This window comes from Diabrotica virgifera, chromosome 6, assembly GCF_917563875.1.
Source record: "Diabrotica virgifera virgifera chromosome 6, PGI_DIABVI_V3a".
NCBI lineage: Eukaryota > Metazoa > Arthropoda > Insecta > Coleoptera > Chrysomelidae > Diabrotica > Diabrotica virgifera.
In genome coordinates, this window is record NC_065448.1 from 169232632 (window position 1) to 169251203 (window position 18572).

The window sequence follows — 18572 nt, forward strand, 5'->3', positions numbered from 1 at the left end:
AAAACAAAAAAAATTTTTAAACTTAAACTGTCAGATGATGACATCCCAATTCGACTTTAGAGCTACAAAATCAGAATGACACTAAGTAACCACTTCAAACCCAAACAGATCTATGCTATATAATATTATAGAAAGCTACTATGATGTACAGCACGGTTACCAAACTTGAAATACCATGCAAATATTTGATGAAAATGAGAAACGAGACAACAAAATGAGACACTAAGTAACCACTTCAAACCCAAACAGATCTATGCTATATAATATTATAGAAAGCTACTATGATGTACAGCACGGTTACCAAACTTGAAATACCATGCAAATATTTGATGAAAATGTGTTATGGGGTGCTGGTAGCACCCCACGTGGCAGGTGCCGGGTTAAGCGTTTCATATCCATAGAGGTTTTTATGTAATTATTTAACTTATTTATAGTAGGGGAGCGAAGTATGCTAAATGTGCAGTCACTCGAGCACTTTGGGGACCTATTGGGTTGTGAAGAGTAGATCCAAAAACCAAAAAAAGTTAGGTAAAATTTTCCATTTTAGTGGGGACTTTCCATTTTTAATTTAATTTTCCATTTCCAACGATCGTTTTTTTAGAATATAGCGCCATCTATCCATAATTCGAAAAAATGTTTCGAATAAAAGTTGCTTATTTTTACGTAAAGAATCCAAATCTGGATAAAAATTTGGGGCTCTTATTTAAGATTTTTAAGTATCCCCCCACCCCACCTCTGTGGGGGTCGTGTTTGGTACCATTCGATAGATTTTTCAAAAATATTGATTAAGTATATTTTGCAATTTTTCGATCTAATGTTTATTTTGCGAAATATCGCGGGATTTGGAATTAAAATTTTAAATTTACCCCCCACCCCTCTCCGTGGAGGTCATGTTTGGTATCATTCGATAGATTTTTAAAAAATATTGAACACGTATTTTTTAATTTTTCGATCTAACTTTACTTTCGCTAATTATTCCCTTTTTTTTTGTAAAACTTTTTGTTGTTCTGAAGCTATTTCCTTGTGGCATTTTTATAATTAACTATTTTCTATGGGAAATAAGCCACAATTTTACTAAAAAAATGAATTTATTAACGTTTCGTAAAACTTTTTAACTCACCCATTTCCTTTTTTGAAATAGATCCAGATTTTTGAAATATGCACTTTTTTCCATGTCCTTAACTTACCTTATCTTAATCTGACAATTTCGAGTATTTTTAAGAATAGATTTTTTTTTCGGGCCTCCCCTAACGAACGCCCCTGTGTTAAGAGCCAATATAAATATGGTAGAGGTACATCTGCAGGGCACCAGGTTTCTCCCCATATGATAATCTGACGCGCTCGAGTAACTGCAAAAATCCCCGCTTGGGCTCCCCTACCATTATAAATGTATGCAATTTGAGAATATTTTTTGTTGATATAACTTCCATTCCAATCATCATTTTTAAAAACTGTTTTAGTTTTCCGATATTAAGGTTTTTAAATTATGACTGGCGATTTCGATGTAGACAATTTTTGAGTTTCATTATTTTAAAAACGGTTGGCGTAAAGTTATCAGTCATGTCAGTATGAAAAACGATGGGATTAATATTAACTTACTGTTTTTAGTCCATTATTTTTTAAAATAGTCAAAGTAAGTTACGATCAAAATAATGTTGGTATCTTTATTTGTAAAAAAAAAATCGTGATAAAAAAATCGTAAAACTAATTAGCATCCGAAATGAAATTAATCGTTACCGCTTTACAAATTACTTTACTTATGCATTCATTGTATTATTTATAAGATCTGTAATATTCGTTGGTTCAAAGTGCTTATTTTAAAAAAAAAACTGTCGTTAAATGGGCTTAAACGAGAATGTTATAAGCATTATAGATCAAAAGAACGACGTTGAAACTCCACCTTATAACACTGGAGACCTTACAAGGGTAGACGATTAAGAGGAAGAGTATATGAGATGGATAGATGACATTAAAAAAATACCAGGAATAAACTGGAAGTATGTTGCTCAGGATAGAGTTCAATGGAAGGACTTGGGAAAGGCATATGTCCCAAAATCGACGATAGAAGTCTAAGAAAAAATATTTGATATTATTTCGTTTACCTACTTAAACATTAACCATGTAAGAAACTATCAAATTAATGAGTATCATGTGTTTTTATAATCTAGTGACTTTACTGTAGTGTGTAGTGTCAAATATTAAGCAAAAAGTTTATGCAAAGAACTTTTAAGATATTCAATAGCTTCTGAAATCCACTAATATGAAAAAAAAACTATAATATTATAAACTAGTGTTATAATCATAAAGGCTAGTGCAAAATCTCGTTTAAAATTTTGCGCTTTTTACCAGTAAATTCAACATCTCACATCTGATAATGACACTTAAAATAATCTCATACACCCACACAGACATACAGGTTGCTTTGTTATCCTAACTACGCTTTATCTGGGGTTGAAAAGGATATAAGACATATCTCCACCTTACACACAAGTCGGTTCAGGGACGCGGCTTAAAAGATGGGGGAGAAAACTGTTCTTGATACCATTACCGAGGTTTCGGAACTTTTGAGATTAAGTCGTTCCACGGAGTTTCTCATTTACAATGGTTAACTGCGTATCTCGGAAATTATATCAAACGGTGTCAACCATTTTCCAGAAGAAGTTTAATGAATAAATTATAAATATGTACAAAATGGTTAACGTAAGGTAAATATGCAAACTTATTATTTTTTACAGGAATGTTTAAGCTAAGGACACATTATTAACACGCGTCGTGTTAACACTTGTCAACACGGCACGTCAGAATGCGACATATCAGATAGGCCGGACACATATCTGTTGCAAAACGTGTGTTATGCACGTATGCCGTTACGGGCTGTCCGTTTACCACTTGTCCTGTTACGAATTGTCGCGTTACGAGATGTCTAGTTACGAAATTAATACATTCTTTTTTTTTGCGTCAATTAATTTAATTCAAAAATTATTTTTTGGTCACCCTGTATAAATAATGATGTTAATGTCTATATTACTGAATAGAGAATTGAACAATCTTTCAAATGAGCTACCAAAAGCCACCTATTTCCATTTAAAAAATGATCGATTACGTCATCACGCCCAGATGGATGACGTCATTAGTATGATGTATATTCCAAAACATTATAATTTAAACAGATGAAATAGAGAATGTGGAAAAATCCCCTTACGAACAATTCACACATCCACCATTTCGGGCTGGGAAAATTTTTTTAAATAGAATCAAAGATCCAAACACCAGTTCTTAGAAATGTGTTTCGCCCTCTTGGGCTCATCAGTAAAGATGAGAGGTTGAATATCTTTAGACACATTCCAATAAAAAAAAAACAACATTCGAGACGTAGACATAGCAGGAGCGTAAATCTACGGCAAATCTGACACTGACAATGACAGTCTCAAGTTTTAATTCCCTAATTACTTAAAGTAAGTAAAATATATGTTTAAAAACAAAAGATGTAGATCTTTGAAACACACTCAGTGATCAAAAGATCCAAGGTTAATGGTTTAACGACCACTCGTACCAAATCAAACAGATGAAATAGAGAATGTGGAAAAATCCCCTTACGAACCATTCACACATCCACCATTTCGGGCTGAGAAAAATTTTTTGAATAGAATCAAAGATCCAAATCTTTGATTCTATTCAAAAAATTTTTCCCAGCCCGAAATGGTGGACGTGTGAATTGTTCGTAAGGGGATTTTTCCACATTCTCTATTTCATCTTTGATTCTATTCAAAAAAAGAATGTGTGTGTACTTTGTACGCACGTAAGAAGTTATACTTCTATTATATGATTTAAACGAAATTAATATACTTTTTATTTATATTTTGTTTAAATATTAAACTAATTTATACTTACTACTTCTCAAACATTTTTATTAGAACAGTGCCAAAAATTAAAATAATAAAAGAATAAAACACACACAAACACATTAAACAAGCCACAAATGATGTCTGAACATTAATTGTCGAAAATTTTTTTAACTAAATACGTATTTTCTGAAAATACAATTATATAATAAATATACTTACAATCAAAAAATGTATTAAAAAAAAACAAAAAAGAAAGTTTCTATTGGGACTCGAACCAGCGCTGATAAGAGCGGTTGATATTGGAATTCATTCGCCTTCTCCGCTTAGCCACGGACACTATGTGTCATTATTTACGAAGATCGACTAACTAAACGGATTAAACTTGTGATATTTTGATATTTTGAAAATTGATCAAATTATTTTAATTTTGAATTGAAATGATTTAGAATTGAAAAAATACAATAAAACATAGAGTAAAAAAACAATATATTAGGTGAATATTGATAGAAATTTTGATGGTAATCAAATTATATAAATAAAAGTATTACATACTATGTATTTTGGCAGATCAAATAGGTAGGTTTATACGCATGATACATTAACAATTATTACGTACCTGTTGCTTTTAAAAACTATTTAAAAGTCACTACAATATTATAAACTTTTTTGTTTCTGTCCTCACAACAATAAAACTAATATATTATACATTTGTTTACCTTTACCTTTACCTCCAAATCACAGCTGCCATATCGGATAATTTTTGACATGTCATTTGAACATCCAATCAGAACAAAGTTATAATGCGCATGCGCCGGGCTGATAGGTTTTAACATATAAAAAAATCACCCTCTATCGCCGGTAAAGAAGTATAACTTCAAAAATTTTTCCCAGCCCGAAATGGTGGATGTGTGAATTGTTCGTAAGGGGATTTTTCCACATTCTCTATTTCATCTGTTTGATTTCGTACGAGTGGTCGTTAAACCATTAACCTTGGATCTTTTGATCACTGAGTGTGTTTCAAAGATCTACATCTTGTTTTTAAAATTATAATTTAAAAATAAAAATCGACCTGCGCTTTGTATTCTAATTGAAAAATAAGATTGTTTTGCTTCGCATTGCAACTAAATAAAAATGGAATTTTTATTTTATTTTTATATTGATCGTTACTTCTTTGAGTAACTAGGTCCATTTTCTGTTGGAATTTACCAGCTGAACAGACGGGGTTGTGAATTGTAAGTTTTTGAATTCCCTCTTGTCTTCTTCGCTTCAGCATCCATCTGGCTTGCAAATTTTAGAAGCCTTGGAGGTGTTACCAAGAAAATGGGCCAATAAGTTTTCAACTTAAAAATCTTTTAGTAATATTTTAATATTTTTAAATATTATTAATATTGCTATTAGGATTGAAAACTACTTCATCTTTCAATTGCCAGATGACGCTAGTCACCTAGTCCATTCACGTCAGTTGCGGTGTGGGGGATAAACTCTCGGTTTGGATGGAGTAGCAGGCCTACGTTCTCTCCGATGAGACTCCAACAAGAGTCGAAAATCGTCGATAAAGAGGGCTGGACTGCGCTCCGTATTCTAATTGAAAAATAAGATTGTTTTGCCTTCGCATTGCAACTGAATAAAAATGGAATTATTATTTTATTTTTAAAAATCGACCTATTTCGGGATTTATTTCCAAAGTCGTCCATTTTAGAGAAAATGAATTTATTCCATAATTTTGCCCCTCTCTCTAGGGAGCGTTCAAGTATTACGTAACGCGATTTTTAAAGATTTTTGAGCCCCCCTCCCCCCTACGTAACGCACTGTAATGGGCGTTTAACTATTACGTAACGCAATTTTTAAAGATTTTTTACCCCAACCTGCGTTACGTAATACTTGAACGGTCCCCTATTTACTAGTGTTAAATTAATATCTTAAAATAATCCTTGGTGTGGCTCTGTTCTTCATAATAAAAAGAATAGTAAGTCATAATCACCATAGAAAAACTATTTATAGACATTAAATATGACACAAATATAGAAGTTTCGTGTTCATAAACGCGTTATGCTATATTTTGTCTATCGCCATAAAACAAAGTGCAACATCCAAACAAATAAAAGGGACAATTTATAAAGACCGCTCGGGGTTGACGTCGTGCCTTTTTATCCAGTAAATATTCTAAAGTACTGGACTAGACACTTCGGTTGATTTGTAGAGAAAAGGAAAAGGAATAAGAACGGGAAGATGTCCCTTGTCCCTTATATATAGACTTCCAGCTCACAATCACACTGTTACAAAGGGATTCTCAATAATGGAATTTTTCTACAGCTACAGCTCGAAAATACTTAACGAAAGAATGTAGGGTGTGACGCCTATTTCTAAAGCCCGACAATAAAAAATCAATCTTTTATTTACGCACTTGATGGATGTATTTGGACGGTTTATGAAAAGGAAAATTGCAACAAGAAGCCTAATGAAAATATCTATATAAAGAGCTAGAGACAAGATAACGAGTTACTGCACAAGACTTTATTGGTAACAAAAAACGTTAACATCAAGAAGAGGTATCATAACGTAATATTGAAGCAAATACCTTTGTTGAATATTGGTATATATAGGGAGTTTCATTAATGTCCAATCTCTGAGTTGTAGATTCTAGACCTCAAAATATTAAGATTCAACCCAAATCACTTAAATAAAGTATGGCCCCTTACTGAGTTACAGGGTGTTTTATTTAAAAATTTAAAAACTATTTTTACCCAGTACTTTAAACCTATTTGACGTATCCTTATTATACTTGGCAGAAAGTGTGGCTACTGTACATGTACAGGTACACGTACACCCTATTAAATTATGCTAAATAAACGTTTCTAGCTACTACCACAGTCGTACGACATTGGATAGTGAATGGTTGACGCTTTCCAAATTCTACGCCATTGGGGGAATTACTATTTTAGCGCAATTTTTCGATTCTCCAATATTTTCAATGTAAATAATACATATACTCTTCATTGGTAACACTAGTCATTAGTTTTCGAGATATTTGAAGTTAAAAATGATACGGCACAGTTATTTTGATTAACTTATGGTATGATTCATATATGATTAATATTTTTAAAAATTATTTGTACCCATTACTTTAAAACTATTTGACGTATCCATACGTTATCATACTTGGCAGAAAGTGTAGATACTGTACACCCTACTAAATTATGTTAAATAATCGTTTCTGGCTACTACCAGAGGCGTACGACAGGGGAAATTGACTGGTTGACCCTTCCCAAATTCTACGCCACTGACAGAATAGCTATTTTAGTGTAACGTTTAGATTTTTCAATACTTTTTATTTAAATAATATACTCTTCATTTGTAACTATAAAATCATTAGTCTTCGAGATATTTGAAGTTAAGAATGAAGCGACACAATAGGTACATTAATCAAAATAACTGTGCCGTTTCAAATTTAACTTCAAATATCTGGAAAACTAATGGCTTTATCGTTACCAATGAAGAGTATACTATTTACATATAGAAAGTATTGGAGCATCGGAAAATTGCGCTAAAATAGTAACTCCCCCCGTGGAGTAGAATTTGGAAAGGGGTAACCATTCACTATCCCTTGTCGTAAGCCTCTGGTAGTAGCTAGAAACGTTTATTTATCATAATTTAATAGGGGGTACAGTAGCCACACTTTCTGTCAAGTATGATAAGGAGACGCCAAATAGTTTTAAAGCACTGGGTAAAAATAGTTTTTAAATTTTTAAATAAAACACCCTGTAGCTCAGTAACGAGCCATATATTATTTAAGTGATTTGGGTTAAATCTTAATATTTCGAAGTCTAAAATCTACAACTCTACATTCTTAATGATACATCCTGTATATGAATTTATTAAAATTCTTTAAAAATCATCAAAAAGATAATGGTAAATCACAAAACGTTTTCGGTTAAAACTGATCATCTTCAGTGTGAAACGTCCAGTGTACAGGTAGTTGACACCAGCTACGTTGAAGGTCTGAAAACCTTTCAGTTATGTACACTATTAAAATATATAACATTACAAAAATAATGCGACATTAAGTCGATGGATTAAGATTTTGGTACAACATGTGGATGTATTTCATTCCTACTCGAATGAGGCACGTGTTGCTTTGGTGAGAGGCAACGACCAACGTTGTGACCAACTCAGCTGTGATTTCTCGAAGTCTCTGTGCTTGATGTATGTTTCATGCTCGTTTACCCTGACACTTGATAGTCTTGCAGTTTCTCCCTCGTAAAAATTGTTGCATTCACAGAGTGTTTTATAGATGCAGTTTTGGATCTTTCTTGTGTGTTATTGGGTTTCGGTTTGGACAGCAAGCATTCTACTTAGAAAAGAAAGAGTGTAGCAACCCCATCAGTAAAATGTAGCAATTTTTGGATGCGAATACTAAAAAGAGAAGTCATTAACAAGAACATGCCAACAATATCGAAGTAAAGAAAGTCAGAGAACAAGTCAGCTACAATCTCATACACAATACATAATGCCACACACAATATACGAACACACATCTGTGTACAAAATTTTAAAAAACTTAAGTCTTCATCAGTACGATATAACCAAGTTAGACTAGGAGCATATTAACTTGAGAAAGGATCACTACAGGAGTAATGCGACTAGTTTGTGACAATAATGTTAAAAAACCTCAAAGACCCATGGCAACAACTAACACATCCACAGGAGGACACTACAACTACCTGAGGAGAGGAATGGCAAGCGCTTAAAATATTCACAACAAATAGAAACATCGTTTCTACTTGTTTTAAACGTTTGGCATTCCACAAAAAATTAAAGTACCTAGGAAATACCTTATCGCCTGAATTCCTTGTAATTAAAGAATTGTGTCAGATATGTTGTCTCTCTTTGGTTCTGATTAAAACATATCTAAATATGATAAAGTTGAGACGAAACTGCTGTGGAATGGGTGTATAATTGAATAATGTGTACTTTTACAATCGAATAAAGTGCACCCTTCTTTTTGCTGATGATCAAGTGGTTATAGCCCAGGTCAAAGATGACCTACAACTTATGACTAAGAGCGTATTTAAAAAATATAAATAATGGGGTCTATACGTGAACTGATCAAAAACACAATTATTGTGCATTGGGAACTAAACAGGAATCCTGCTCATATATCAGAAGTCTCTGATTAGTTCTTGTAGGGAGTACACATATTATCATCATCATTAGCTCTAAAACACATGGTGGGTCTTGGCGTGTTCTAGAATTAGCTACCATTCCTTTCTATCTTTTCTATCTTTCTATCTATCTCTCGCCTTGGTTGTCCAATTTCGAGTACACATCTTAAGGCACAACAATTACCCATAGGGGTCGAATTGAATAGAAAATAGAAGAAAGCCTAATAAAAGAGAAAAATGTTATAGGATGTCTGAATTCAGTAGTGTGGTCCAAAAATATATCTCGAGGAACAAAACACCTGCTCTTTATCTTAAGTTTAAGTATGCGAAGCATGGCAGCTAAACATATCCTTAGAACGTCGCTTATTGTCGTTACAAATGAACTGCTTTATTTCATGTCTGAAAAATATATCCAACGTCCAAAGACTACAAAATATAAGTCCTATTATTACAACTATTATTGAAGAAACTGAAGGCAGACAATTTATTTGATATGTCCATCCACCGTGTCAAGAATGGATGATAGACAACTTCCGAAACAAATAATAAAATGAGTTTCAGCTGAAAAAAGGAAAAGAGGAAAACCAATACTGACATGGTTAGATCAATCACCATTTTTCAGATATAGTATATAGCATGCCAGCTTTCTTACCTTTGTGGGCCATGTCGTCTACAGAGGTTATACCGGATGGCCATGGTGCCACCGCGGCTCCCAGTTGCTGTGCAGGAAGAATGTTGGTGAAATATTGGTCTTGGACAAATTATCGGCGACCTACAACAAAAAATACAAATGTAAGTATGTGTTCACTTTTTCGCATGCAAAAAATAATCTTATATTTCCTCATCCTCAATTTCCGATATATCCTTAATTTTAAACTATTCCTTAATCCAACCCTTACTAATATCATACTACTGACTCCACCCCACTCCATACCTATTTAGGTACAGACATTATGTTTAGACATAGCAACAGGACTCTCTCTCTCTCTCTTGTGTCGAACACCGCTGGTGACAGTTCTCTTTTCTCTTCACTGCATACTTCACTTGAAGGTAAAATGCGCAAACCTTTTTCTGGGATCAATCTCAGTACGCGAACAAACCTTCTCTTAATTGTTGATCAGCAAAGGCAACATAAGTGCAAGTATATCTCTCTCTTGTGATAGCTTTCGTTCGCAACACATCTCTCCAATATACGACGATAATCCGTTAATCCGCTAAACACAGTTAAACCTCGTACGATAAGGCTTCGTACAAATACAGGCGGATAAGCCGCGATTAACCAGTTTAAACGCTGGTAAGCTATGGCAACGCGGTTGCATATTATACATGTACTATATGATGAACGGTTGCATTTGTTTCTATGTTAACTTGAACCGTGGCGGTTGGGTTTTTCAGGTAAACCGCGACGTCGACGTTGGCAAACCGCTCTCATATGAACTAAGGGCTTGTCCATATGAGGGCGGTTTGCCAACGTCGACTGCGCGGTTTACCTGTTTAAACGCTGGTAAACTGGCGGTTGCATATGTACGATGTTGAGCATTTGTTTCTATGTTAACTTGAACCGCGGCGGTTGGGTTTGTCAGGTAAACCGCGACGTCGACGTTGGAAAACCGCTCTCATATAAACTACGGGCTTGCCCATATGAGGGCGGTTTGCCAACGTCGACTGCGCGGTTTACCTGTTTTACTTGATCTCACCCTAATGCTGCCTTTGAAGTTACCAAGGAAAACAGGGGAAAAACAAGTAGACAGCGCTGTCGACGTTGGCAAACCTCCCTCATATGGACAAGCCCTAAGGGTAAGCAACTGCATATGAATCCGGCATATGTGTTCGATCGAGACGCTTGTGAACAGTGACCAAACAGTGACATTAAATAAGATTTTCGACGAACATAATCGCTCTTTAAATTCCACTTGAACTACCAACTTAAAAACATAGGACCTACATTCCACATAACTGAAATTATATTAATAATTTAATATGTTATGTACAGTTATAGTCCATTCTTTCACGGTTTTTGCTCTAAATTTTAAAGAACCGCTTGGATTGACATGAAATTTGGCATGCGTATAGCTTACATGTCAAAGAAAAAAAGTGATATTGTGCCGATGTGTGCTTTTGCCCTGGGGTTGACTTTCACCCCCTCTTGGAAGTGAAAAAATATATTTCCAAAATAAGTCCGGAAATGGGTAAACTGACTAATTTTAAGTAACTTTTGTTTATAGAGCTTTTTCGCCAAGTCAACACTTTTCGAGTTATTTGCGAGTGAATATGTTCATTTTTCAACCAAATAACCACATTTTTAGACGATTTTTCGCAAATAACTCAAAAAGTAAGTATTTTCTCGAAAAAAACGTTCTTAGCAAAAATATAGCTCATAAAAAGGTAAAAAAAATGGTGTATGCGTTAGGTCTCTGGATCTCGTAGAACCAGAGTTATAGCCAATGAAAAATATATTCATATTCACCAAATTTCCAATAGAATATTTCGACGTGAAATATCCAAAAAATTAAGCACTTTTTGGGGAAAACCCATTATAACTTTTTTAAAGTATTTAAAAAGAGCTTTATTTCTGTTTTTACAAAAATTTTCTAGCATTAAATTTAAGCAAGTTACGCTCAAAATAAAGTTGGTCCCTTTTGTTTTTGCAAAAAAAAAATCGGGAAGACCAACCCCTAATTAGCAACTTAAATGAAATTAATCGTTGCCGCTCCACAAATTATTTTACTTATGTTATGTTTATATGATCTGTAAGTTTAATCGATTCAAAGTGCTTATTTTTGAAAAAAATTGATTTCAAAGTAAAATTTTTAAAAATTTAAATTTTGAAAAATATGCTTTTTTTAAAATAACTTAAAAATTGTTAGAGATACCAAAAATCTCGAAAAACAAAAAAAGTCAGATTTGCTTTTCTGAATATCATGTATTTTTTTGTTTTTCTGTTAGACAAAAATTGATTAAGATTTTTTGTTTCTAAATTTGCATACATTCGTGATCAGTGACTCGTTCAACCCCTTTTAACTACAGCCCTTTCAATAATAAGGACTTTGAACCGATGAAACTTACAGATCATATAAACAATATATACACGAGTCAAGAAACTTGTGAAGTCGTAACGATTAAGTTCATTTAAGATACTAATTAGGGGGTGATTTTCTCGATTTTTTTACCAAAACCAAAAGGGACTAACTTTATTTTGAGCGTAACTTGTTTAATTTTGATGCTAGAAATTTTTTTATAAAACAAAAATGAAGCTTTTTTTAAACACTTTAAATAAGTTGTAATGAGTTTTCCCCGAAATTTGCTTCATTTTAGGTTATTTCACGTAAAATATTCCATTTGGAATTTGACGAATATGAACCTATTTTTCATTAGCTATATCTCTGCTTTTACTAGTTGTAGAGACGTGATGTATACACTATTTTTTTTTAATTTTTTACAGGCTATATTTTTGCTACGAATGTTTTTTCGACAAAATACTTACTATTTGAGTTATTTACGAAAAACCGTCTAAAAGCGTGGTTATTTTGTTGAAAAAATGAACATATTCACTGCCAAATAACTCGAAAAGTATTGACTTAGTGAAAAAACTCTATAGAACAAAAGTTACTTAAAATTAGCCAGTTTATCCATTTCCTGACTTTCTTTGGACGAACATTTTTTCACCACCAAGAGGGGGTGAAAACCACCCCCAGGGCAAAAGCACATATCGGCACAATATTACTTTTTTTCTTTGACTTGTTAGCTATGTGTGTGCCAAATTTCATGTCAATCCAAGCGGTTCTTTGAAATTTAGATATTTTGCAATATTATACCGTTAAAGAACGGACTATTACGGTCATTGAATATTTTACAGGCTTACGTATCTTAGGAGCCGATTTTTTAAAATTATTACCTTGTTTAAACGCACCTTTTACGTCAAAGTGACGTTACCAGTGGTGTACCTAGAATAGGTTGATTAAAATTAAAAAATAAAAATAGTATAAATATGTAGGTATATTTTACAAAGTTTAACAAAATGGAAAATATAAAAAGGAGTTTTTTGAATAGAATGGATTATGGTCTTAATAATGAAAACAAGGAAGTCTGGTTTAAAAATACCGATTTTATTTTATATCTATCCCAAATTATTCAATCTTTGTTTGATTTTTCATATGCACATAATATGGCTTACGTCCAAATCTGCAGCAACTTATCTTAAAAACCAACCTTCTTCGAGTTTGGCAATTGCTCTTGCTTTTGCGCATCGTTCAAATTTATTGTAACCATTTTGGAGGAGTTTGATATCGTTATTTTATTTTTCAACACTCGCGAAATTTTTGACAAGCATTGACTTTTTGAAATTTTTTGACTTTGACATTTATCAAATCCGTACGACACTGCAAATTTACAGTATTACAATATGTAGGTTATTACAGTATTACAATATGTAGTAAAAATTGAGGTGTAAACTATTCAGTGATCGTAACTGTACATGTGTTAATTGTTCAAAATGTACCTATATTCTACTATGTGATGAGCGCGCTAATAACCGCCAGAACAACGCAAAAAGATGGAAAACATGTTAAGTTGTGAGATAAAAGATATGAAACTAGTAGAGGTCGGAAATTTAGAGGTAGAAACCTATAAATTTACATTATATTGATTGTTTTCCACCTTTAGACGTATCAGAGGAGTATGTCAACTAAAACTGCCACTGTCACAGTGGTAGATACCAAAACCGTCCGATATGTCGAAAGGTGGGAAACAATCAATACAATCACTACAATGTAAATTTATAGGTTACTACCGCTACTAGTTTCATCTCTTTTTATCTCACAACTTAATATGTTTTCCGTCTTTTACGTTATTTTACCTTCTCTTTGTAAAAATAATTCTATTTGTGTTTTCTTGTAAAATTAATTTTATATCTTCACTAATCTCTTGGGTTTTTGGTCTACATCTAAGGCCTACACATCTCATCTGAAGCCAACAGCATCCAACTCCAACCTCCATACAGAACCTCATTGATGCCATACCTTTGTAAAGTTATAGGCAGGGTTTTCTTGCACAAATAAATATCATTACTTTACTCTGTTTTGTGATATATGATTATTATGATTATATATGATTATATATGATTATATATGATTATATATGATTATATATGATTATATATGATTATATATGATTATATATGATTATATATGATTATATATGATTATATATGATTATATATGATTATATATGATTATATATGATTATATATGATTATTGTGATATATGATTATTATATATAGTCGGTTCGTTAAACTCAGACACAACTGGCTAGTGATTTTAATAGGTAATTGTTTTGTTTTTGACCAATTTTGCCAAAATTGACAAGGTTAAACCTATTTTTTTTTATTTGGAAGTGTACTTCTCGAGATATTAGACCGTTTCTATAATTTACCTATGGTATCACGATAAATCGTTTTTTCCGATTATAGCGCCATTTATTCACAATTCGAAAAAATGTCTTGAACAAAAGTTGCTTATTTTTACGTAAGCAATCCAAATCTGCAATAACAAATGGGGGTTTCTATTTAAGATTTTATAGTTACCTCACCCCACCTCCAGGGGTGCAGTGGGGGGTCGTGTTTAGTGTCATTCGATAGATTTTTGAAAAATATTAAAAACGTTTTTTTTTCAGTTTTTTGATCCAATCTTCATTTATAGCCCAATAAATGACCGTTTTGGAGTGTAATTTCCAGGGGCAACTCCGAATTGTATGAAAATTTGGATTTAGGTTCTACTTACCCTCCACTTCAAAGTTGAATTTGTGCCGTTGGTTGCTTTTACTTGTGGGGTGACATATACATTTACCCCTTCTCGGGGGGTAAAAAACGCGTGTTTAAAATAAGGCCGGAAATGGATAAATTCATTTATTTTAAGCACCTTTTTTTCTATAAAGTTTTTTACGTAAGTCAATACTTTTCGAGTTATTCGCGATTTAAAATGTTGATTTTTCTACAAAAAAGCTACGTTTTCAGACCGTTTTTCCCAAATAACTCAAAAAGTAAATATTTTATAAAGAAAAATATGTTTAGCAAAAGTGTAGCCTATAAAAAAAACGAAAAAAATGGTTTACCAATAAAGTCTACAAATTGAGTAGAAGCAAAGTTGTAGCTTGAAAAATACGTTTTTATTCGTCTAATTCCAAATCGAATAATTCAACGCGAAATCACCGAAGAAAGAAGCGTTTTTCGGGAAAACCTTATTAACAATTTTAAAGTATCGAAAAAAAGCTTATTATTTGTTTTTTTACAAAAGTTTACAGCATCAAAAATAAACGAGTTACACTGAAAAAAAAGTTGGCCCCATTTTTTTGGTAAAAAAAAATCGTGAAAACCTCCCTCTATTTAGCACCCTAAACGAAATTAATCGTTTGGCTTTACCATCTATTTTAACTGTATGTACATTGTTTATATGATCTGTAAGTTTTCTTGGTTTGCAGTGCTTATTTTTGAAAATATTTGGTTTTATAATAAAAAAAAATTTCTAAAAATTTTTTAAAATTTCATTTTTTCAAAATAACTTAAAAAGTATTAGTGATAAGAAAAATCTTAAAGAGTACAAAAATGTAGGTTTTACTATTATAAATATGCTAGTTTCATTTTGTTTCTCTGTAAGACAAAAATTGGTTAAGATATGGCTGTTCAAAATTTGCATACACTCGTGATTCAAGCTTTCTCAATTATAATATAACCCTTTCAAAAATAAACACTTTAAACCGGTGAGACTGACAGATCATATAAAAAATAGATAGGTAAGTACATAAATTGTTTGTAAAGCTGTAGCGATTAATTTCATTTGGGCAGCTAAACACGGCGAGATTTTCATGATTTTTCACAAAAAAAATGAGGGCCAACTTTATTTTGAGCGTAACTCGCTTATTTTTAATGCTAAAACTATTGTTAACAATTAAAACAAAGCTTTTTATAAACGCTTTAAAAAAGTTTAAATGGGTTTTTCCCGAAAAGTGCTTAATTTTTTGGTGATTTCACCTTGAAATATTCGATTTGGAATTAGACGAATAAGAACGTATTTTTCATGAGCTACAACTTTGTTTTTATTTGATTGATAGACTTTAATGATTCACCATTTTTTTGGGTTTTTTTATAAGCTACACTTTTGCTAAGGATATTTTTTTCGATAAAATATTTACTTTTTGAGTTATTTGCAAAAAAACGTCTGAAAACTTAGATTGTTTGTCGAAAAATCAACATTTTCAATGGCAAATAACTCAAAAAGTATTGAATTACGTAAAAAAACTCTATAGAACTAAAGTTGCTTAAAATCAGTCAATTTATTCATTTCGGGTCTTATCTTGAACGTATGTTATTTCACCCCCGAGAAGGGGCGACTGTCACCTCCCAAGTAAAAGCAACCAACGGCACAATTTCAACTTTGAAGTGGAGGGTAAGTAGAACCTAAATCAAAATTTTTATGCAATTCGGAGTTGCCCCTGAAAATTACACAGTATCGCCGAATTTCCCGTTCATTTACTGGGCTATTAGTGAATTATTCGATCGTCCCGCGAATTATTCGATCGTTCCAGGCGACGAGTTCCACACTGGGCGCCAGGTACCTCGGATACCATCGCTGTCATAAATTCGTATTCAGTGACCTCCAAAACCCTCAAGTATAAAAATTAAACTCATTTACGTCAATATTTCCTGAGTTCTAAATTTTTATTATCCATCTCTTCGAGATGCACTTTGAAATTGCATTTTCTTATGCACAAAAATTTTTGCCGGAGATCAATTCAGTTCGAACAAAATTGCCTGACACTCTCTCGAATCGTCATGCAAAAAGTTGCATGACGATTTATCTTACTGCACAAAATTCCTAGGTATTAGGCTTTTTAGTGCTTTGTTGCTTCGTCTAATACGTCATTGTGTATTTCTATTAAATAATATAATATGTCTATACGTTTTAATTTTCAATGTGCAAATACCTCCCAGAATTACATATTAGCCCTCAATACGTCGTATACTCTTCATACGTAAACTTCTAATACCACAAATACCATTCGTAGATAAATTGCTACTAATTAGGAAGTACACGAGAGAAAGTCCCCTCCAAGTGAAGATACTGATGGGCCTCGACGAACACTGTTTCGGACTTAATTTCATTAACTTTATCAATAACAGAATCGGAACGGAATGGCAATGAAACTAAGAGGCATTTAAACATTAAACTCCCCCGGATTCCGCAACACGTAGTGCAGGGGCTGTACCGTCCCCAGGACGATTAGGATATACTTCTGGGATAGGTTAATAATAATAAATCATGACGAAAATGTGGTCAATAGAGATGTGATAGGTATTTAAAATTATTTCAAATATCATAATTTTCTATAACTAGTAATGTTTTTCTTTTTTTCCTTTTGAACTTTTATTTACAATTACAATCAACTTCTACATGCGAGTTTTAAGTAAATGTGAATGAATTTGTACCACACAGTGAATTTTGTTTTGGTTACCGCAAATAATAACAATTATGATATATTTAGTTAGACACGGCCTCCTAGAATAAAACAATAAATATCGTATCTTTAACACAAAACCCCAATTACCTTCAAAAGTAGGTATTTATGTATTCTTCTTCATGTACCATGTCCTTTCAAAACGTTGGTTACCATCATAGCTATCTTAATTTTATTCACTGCCACCATAAATAGCATGCTTGTATCAACGATGTATTTAGGTATAGCAAACTCTGATATACCTACTACTTGAAAGACAATTGATTTCATTTTTCATTAAAATTATAAAATATAGGGTGTTCCATTTAAAATTATTGACTTATTGTGGTTTGAAGTTTAAAAAAGAGTGTATCATTTATGAACACCCTGTATTTAGAAATGAAATTTCGATACCTACTTTTTTGTGTGCAAAGGTTTTTAAGATATTATGATTGTAAATTGATGAGGCAAAACTTTGACATGATTGATATGAAGTTTTGACATTTTGACCTATTATGTACCTCCTACAAATTTGTTTAAATTCTTCTTCCTTAAGTACCATCTCCGCGACATATGTCGTCAATCATAATAGCTATTCGGTTTTTAGAGACGGCTGTTTTGAAAAGTTCATTTGATGTACATGCGTACCATTCTCTCAGGTTGCGCAGCCACGATATTCTGCGTCTCCCTATGCTTATTTTTCCTTGAATCTTTCCCAGCATAATCAATTGGAGCAAGTTGTATCTCTCTCCACGTGCAATATGTCCGAGATATTCCACTTTTCTTGTTTTGGTGGTATTTATTCCACCATTTCCATTTATTTATTCATCTTTCTCAGAAAATCTTTGTTTGTGACGTGTTTTGTCCACGATATTTTCAGAATTCTTCTGTAAACCCACAGCTCGAATGATTCTAGTTTTTTCATTGATGCAGCATTCAGGGTCCAAGAAAACGTAGTACCTAGCCAATCTAACTCTTAGCTCCAACTTCAAATATATTTGTTTAAATTAGGTATATTCAACATTTGGTTAATTTATTAATATTTTTTATATCGATAACGACTTCCGAAGTGGAAGT

The 18572-nt window shown here is 32.8% G+C and overlaps 1 protein-coding gene across 1 annotated transcript in view; it reads right to left on the reverse strand.

Annotated features, from left to right (window-relative positions):
- Nucleotides 1-18572, reverse strand: part of LOC114328368 (paired box protein Pax-6-like) — a 336662-nt gene that overhangs the window by 281927 nt on the left and 36163 nt on the right. The window contains exon 2 of the mRNA XM_050653360.1: nt 9660-9779. Coding sequence (XP_050509317.1) covers nt 9660-9672 — 13 coding nt within the window. The 5' untranslated portion in view covers nt 9673-9779. The remainder of the gene's footprint in view (nt 1-9659; nt 9780-18572) is intronic.